The sequence below is a fragment of the Poecilia latipinna genome, unplaced genomic scaffold (genome assembly GCF_001443285.1).
Source record: "Poecilia latipinna isolate Pla-1442-1.1 unplaced genomic scaffold, P_latipinna-1.0 Scaffold1585, whole genome shotgun sequence".
Taxonomy (NCBI): Eukaryota; Metazoa; Chordata; class Actinopteri; order Cyprinodontiformes; family Poeciliidae; genus Poecilia; species Poecilia latipinna.
In genome coordinates, this window is record NW_015114201.1 from 79,464 (window position 1) to 86,022 (window position 6,559).

Below are 6,559 nucleotides of genomic sequence, written 5' to 3' on the forward strand. Positions count from 1 at the left end.
GGGGGGGCGTATTAAATAGCTTTTATCCTCTTGATTAATAAAAAAATTAAAGCTGAATTTTATAAATGCAATCATGTTACCACTGCAATTTAAATTTGAAAAATTTGAGAGAAAAAAAGCAAAGAAGATTTATCTGTAAGGGTGTAAAACTGTTTTCTCCATTTATTTCTTTTTCCAGCAGAGCAGAAGTTTGGAGAATTTTTCTGCCGTTGGGGATAAATTAAAACGACCCGTAGAGTTACGGCGTCGACGCTTCAGTTTTCCTTCCAGTGTTTTTACACTAACAGCTCAAGGTTCAGATTTACAGAGTTATTTTTGGCTGCTTCAGTAGGAAACAGACTCAGATTTATGTCGCTGCATGAAATGAGAAGGAAATTAGTCAGGTGTGTTTTTAGGTAACCCTGAGTTAAGTGGAGAAATGCTGCATGTTTTCAGACAAATATAATAAAAGAAGAAGCCTCTGTTGCCCAGAGCTCAGCTCATGCTGTCGTTGGTATTCCTGCTCACTTTGCATCTCAAACTCGCTCCAAGGCTGCTTAATATGTGATGAAAACGGATCTAACTGGCAAACGAGAGCTCTCAACTAAAAAAACAAAAAGGATCAGAGTTATGAGCAAAGCAAACAGCCTGACTTCCAGGACAGGAGATGCATGGGTCCGTCTGTCACACCATCATCGCTAAGTGGAGTGAAAGGACGTCACGTTAAAGGACGTTTCTATGGAGAAGAGCATTTTAGAAACCTTAGGAGATTAAAAGTGCTGCAGATAAATAAATGCAGGGAGCAAACAAAGCAGCTCTAACAAACCAGGCCACCAATCATTACAGCTCCAACAGTTAAAAAGCTCATCAGTCCACCAAGCAGAGAGTCTCTGATTCATCTGCAGGATCCAGCGCTCAGCTGGGAGGATCTTTGTTTTAGAGGAGCGGAGCATCCTGAGCCTCCATGCATTATTTATGTTTCCCCACCATAAAAGAAAAATAACTTTGTTTACTCTTTCTTCTGCATCTTGTTACATATCCAGTGTTTGAAACGTTCATTAATTTCTTTACTCACTCGCATCGTGTTTGATTTCTCTTAGCATTAGCATAGTTAGCATTAAAGTTTCCGGTTTTTATGTCACATATACACAAAATGTCCAAGTTAACCTGAAGTTTTTAGGCTAAAATGTGTAAAGATAATTTCTGTCTTTAATGCACAAACTTTAACATATGAAAAAAGATATTTATTCCAAACTCGGAACAAATAATTCAAACATATGCAGTTGGCTGGAAAGCAGCAAATATTATAAGGGATAAAATACATGATGTTTATTTTTTACTTTTAAACTATTTTACAGGTGTAAATACTATTAAAACTTACATTAAAATATATAATTATAGTGGAAGCTGCAACGCTCCACTTGTGAAAGTAAAATTGCTTCTGCACTGAAAATCGCAACAAGAAGGGAAATTATGAAAAAGGGTTAAAAAACATGTTTTCTGACTTTTTGATGAGATCAATGTTTCGGGTCATTTTGATCAAATTAGATGCAAATATTCAATAAAAGATGAAAAATGATCTGTATAACAAACATCAGTTGGTTCTTCATTTTTAGCCAAAATGTGTCCAACCTCCTCCGGAGCTGCGCAGGTTGCAGATTGCTGCAGTAAAGATTCATCCATTTCTTTCATAAGTGACTTTTCAGAAGGATAGAGGAGCTTTTTTTACAGTCACAAATGACTTAATTTTGATGAAAACGTCTTGGCTCCATTAGCAGATTATTTCAGTTATAACATGTTACAGGTGAAATAAAACAGGTTCTTATTACTTGCTGAAAACTTAGTTCTCTTATTCCGAGTGTCCTAAGATATTTGCACTAGAAACTAGACAAAAATTACCTGGTAAGATTTTGTGTTTTTGCAGCGAAGAGTAATTTAGATTTCTTCCCAAAATAAGGAAGAAAAGTTGAAATCTATGTGATCATTTCTGTTTTCTGCGTAGTGAACAACTTCAGCAGACCTTCTGATTAATAACGATTCAAAACACACAGAAGTTTTTTTTGGCTGTTTTGAAGTGAAAACTGTGGTGCTGCTGTGAACTAAAGCGACAGTTTGACGTTAACCTGCTGCGACATCCTGAGCTGCACGGCAGGAAGCATCGGCTCCGTCGCTCTGCCTTGTGGTTACTGTGTGTGTGTGTGTGTGTGTTGGACTCGGTTCACTTCCAGCACGTTTGGTCTTTGCATGTCGTTCTGCTAACCGATGCTGATAACTGCAGGTTTACATTAATCTTAAACAAATCTTACAAAAATGTAATTTCTTCCTTTTTGCTGTCTTTAATTTTGTCTACTGGCTTGTTGTGAACAGATGTTGAACCAGTGAAAGGTTTTGGAGGCGTTTCTGCAGGATTTAATGCCCAGCAGGGATCCATAAACACAAACACTTTATCTGCAAAGGCCTGATGTGATAAGAAATAAGAAGCAGAGGAGATAAATAAATAAATATGAAGCAGAGATGCTCAGGGCGGCCGGACAAATCAAGAGTGAAGGAAAATGTGAGCGAGAAGTGGACTCTGTTCACTTCCAGCACGTTTTGTCTTTCCAGTCCAAACCTGCAAAAATGTAATAATTGGATAAAAAGAAACTATTTAACAACTTAAACCTTTTAAACAATAGTAGAAAACATTAAAAGGTGCAACTAAACAAATAACGATCTTTTTTTTTAATCTACTTTTTCTGCATTTAATGCAGTAACAGGAATCCTTAGTATCAAAGGATGAAACATATTTCTGTTGTCATTTCTGCTTGACTTGTCAATAAAGTGCAGAACTAATTAGATTTTGGATTAACAGATTAATAACTGGAACCAAAATGTGCTTAACAGGAGATGTTTTAAACTACTTTGATCCAGGTGAAGCTAAAACTACAACTTCAGACGTTCAAACAAAGACGTGTTTTTATGTTAAATGCAAAATGTTTTCTTTTGTAGTTTGGTTTAATTATATGTTATTCACTTCAGTGATTGGTTTGAGCTGCAAACAGCAGCGGCTGTTGAAGCGGCTGCAGCAGCGGCTGTTGAAGCGGCTGCAGCAGCGGCTGCGGCGGCTCACCCATGTGCCTGAACTCCTGGTTGACCAGCTGCAGCCAGGTGACGTCCAGGTCGTCCAGGTCGTAGCAGCCGTGTTGCTGCGAGCGAGGAGGCTGAGCGTCTCCCTCCTCCGTCTGGCCGTCGGCTGACACGCCGCCCGTTGACTCCAGCTGCGACCTGAAACGCCAACAGACATGTTTTACTCAGGAGCCGTTTCTACGGCAACCCATGAGGTCAGTCAGGCTAACAGGTTGTTGGAAGCAGCTCATAGTCAGAATTCACACAGATTCTGCTGGTTGAACGGGTCAGGATGGATCTGTGGTCCGTACCAGAGGAGTCCAGAGTCGGTCCTGCAGGTTCGGCATCCTGCATGTTTCAGTTCCTTTCTGGTGGTGGAAACTTCAGCAGGTCACTGTTCTTCTCAGGCCTCTACTGAGCCATCATTGATCCAGGTGCTTTAAACCAGGGAGGAAGTAAAACATGCAGGATGCCGAACCTCCAGGACCCACTTTGGACACCACTGGTCTATACAAAACCCGTTCATTACATTTTTATATTAAATCATTCTTGGATAATCGGATTTTAGTGCGAGATGTTTTAGGGTCTCTGTCACTTTAAATCCAAACGATCTGCTGCTGGCCACGCCCCCAACTCATCATATACACTTACACAACAAAATCTCTGCAAACAGATGCACAATTATACAACCGTACGTCTATGAAAAGCATTAGTGGAGCCTCCTGCACAACCAACCAGAACGCTGCAAGTCAACAACAAAACTCTTGTCTTTTCCAGCAGCCGTTGTACAGATGACCAAACACTGTGGTTGCTAGGTAACGGGCTGGGCTTGTCTGTGGTTGCTAGGCACAATGCCATGGAAGGAGATGTTACATTATGATGGTTTCTGAAATGGGTCAAACAAAAAACTTATTGGCAGAAAACTTTTTTTTTAATCTTTTAGAGACCCAGATGGAATAAAAAACATGTGAAGTGTAAATATATATGGCAACAGGTCACCTTTAAACTTTTTGATTTTTAAGAATTTTGTTTATTAATCTTCCATTTTTACAGTAAAAAAAACCTTTAAAACTTTGCTGCAACATGCCTGCTACTTAAACCACATAAAGTTTAATAAACAAACTAAACCTCAGGTCTCAGTCACATGATTGAACAAACTGAAACAACTTATGTCATTATGGGTTTTGAACAGCACTGCAGCTTTAAACCCGTTTTTAAAGTGCTACATGAGTAAATGTGACAATGAAGAGCAGGTTTTCTCTCCTTCCTCTCCTTCAGGGCTGACGTCACTATAGAAACACAACCAGAGCAAAGATGGGAAAAGAAAATCCAGGTAAATCAATTCATTTATTGATTTATCCATCCGACTCCATCCTTTATTCTTTCTTTCCTTTCTTTTTCCTCGTCTGTTTAAGGTGGTGAATGTTAATATTTATGACATTTGATCCCTTAAAGCATGAAGCTGCCGTCACAAACCCTGCAAACAGTTTTAATCCAGAAAAGTGTTTTTCCAGACTTTCCCAGCGTTCCTGCAGTCTGTCCCTGGCAGACCTGCTCTGCCCTCTAGGCCTCAAGCTCTAAATCAGTTTGACAAATTCATTAAAAGGAAAAGTCTTCAGAAACAATGCGAACGGCGGAGCGGTGACAGGAAGCTCCTCCGGGTTGCGTCTCGTCTCCGGAGCCTCTGGCCTCAATGTTTCTGTCAACAGCAGCAGGAAATGAGGTCAGGAACTCTGGGAATCAATAAAACTGAAACGATCTCATCTGGACAGGAAGCAGCAGCGAGTAAAACGCCCAGACAGCGCAGCGACCACACCCGATTGGTCCGCCGTGACCAAAACCGACCAGACACACAACAGCTCTGAATTTAAATATCGATATCACCGCTCTCATCTTCAGTTTCATGATACGCTGCAAAAACACTAAACAGAACCAAGTAGCTTTGGTCTAATTCATGGTGAAAATGAGTACAATAAGATAAAACTAACTCAGAATCAATAATTCCTTAATATTGATGAAAATGTTTCAGTTCCACTGGCCGATTATTCCACAGAGAGAACTGCGCCGTTACCTAGCAACCCCAGCCGAGCCCAGCCTGTTACCTAGCAACCCCAGCCGAGCCCAGCCTGTTACCTAGCAACCCACTTTTAGTTCCATTGGCAGATTATTTCACTTATAACAAGACAGTTTTTAATGTTATAAGTGAAATAATCTGCCGGTAGAATTATAAGTTTTTCATTAAAATTAAGGAATTATTGCCTGAAATGGTGTAAATAAACAATTCAGCTAATTTTTAATGAGTAAATAAACACTTTGTTGACTACAGATTAATACTAGTCAACAAAGTGTTTCATACTGTATTAATCTTTTGTAGCAAAGGATGCAGATGAAAAATCTGCTAACATCAACATGAGGAGCTCCTGCTGAACTGATCATCAATGCAGCGTAGAGGCAGGATGTGCTGTGGTGGCGCAGCGGTTCAGCACAACCCACATATGGAGGCCTTGGTCCTCAACGCGGCCGTCGCAGGTTCGACCTTTGCCGCTCGTCTTTCCCCTCTCATTACCAAATCGTTGAAATCGTTGCTGTGATGAATGTGGACAGTGGGAAACTTTGTGCTGCTGGTTCAGTTTCCCTTCGTTATGCAACGCGGTGCGGCGTCTATGGAAACTGGATCCCATCAGGCTCTGAATCCACTCACTCACTTCCTCCTGACATCAGCCTGCAGTTTCCTTTACGGCAGGATTTATGGACGCTTTATTTGAAAGCAAGGAAAGATGACTTCATGTCTCATTTTAAACTTTCAGCAAACACAAAAGGACTTAAATTCACAAACACATTCAAGCTAATTAAATTAAACACAAGGATTTATAGTGGCTTAAGAACAAGTGGGGCCTATTTCTGCTTATGTTTAATAAGAGATCTTATTGTTTTATTCCCGGTGTTTCCTCTCCGTTTGTCCAGAATCACATATCAGCTCCAAAATAAGCTTCAGTTTCCCGTCCGCTTCGTCCTCACACACATTTTAACCTTACACACTCATCATTACACATTAGCACATTGATTCGCTTGTTATGGTTGAAATTGTCCATTTGCAGACAAAAATGGATCAGACTTATTTTTTATTTTTATGAGTAATGGATGCAGTGGGAATGCTGCTCATCACTGATGGACAATTACCAGAACGGCAGCATCAAGTGGAAAAAGGAACATTCAGGGAAGACGTGTGAATAAACGGCACAGGCGCCGAGATGGAGAAGCACGGTGGTGGCAGCATCATGCTGACTCGGCCAAAAGGTTTTTCCATCAAATGTTAAGGACAGTTATGTTAACCAGAGAACAGGAAACTGGAAACATCCAGTCAGGTTGAAATGTCCAAATTAGAGCTGGGAAATAAATCCATTTAATCAATTATTCAAATTTTTGCTTTTTGAAAATTTAATTTTTGGAAAATCTGGATTTTTTTTTTTTTTTT

The 6,559-nt window shown here is 40.1% G+C and overlaps 1 protein-coding gene across 1 annotated transcript in view; it reads right to left on the reverse strand.

The window, feature by feature from the left end:
- The window catches only part of jade2 (jade family PHD finger 2), a gene marked incomplete at its 5' end in the record, with an annotated part of 113,351 nt that overhangs the window by 59,225 nt on the left and 47,567 nt on the right, over positions 1-6,559 (reverse strand). Inside the window, one exon of the mRNA XM_015058918.1 lies at positions 3,089-3,243. Coding sequence (XP_014914404.1) covers positions 3,089-3,243 — 155 coding nt within the window. The remainder of the gene's footprint in view (positions 1-3,088; positions 3,244-6,559) is intronic.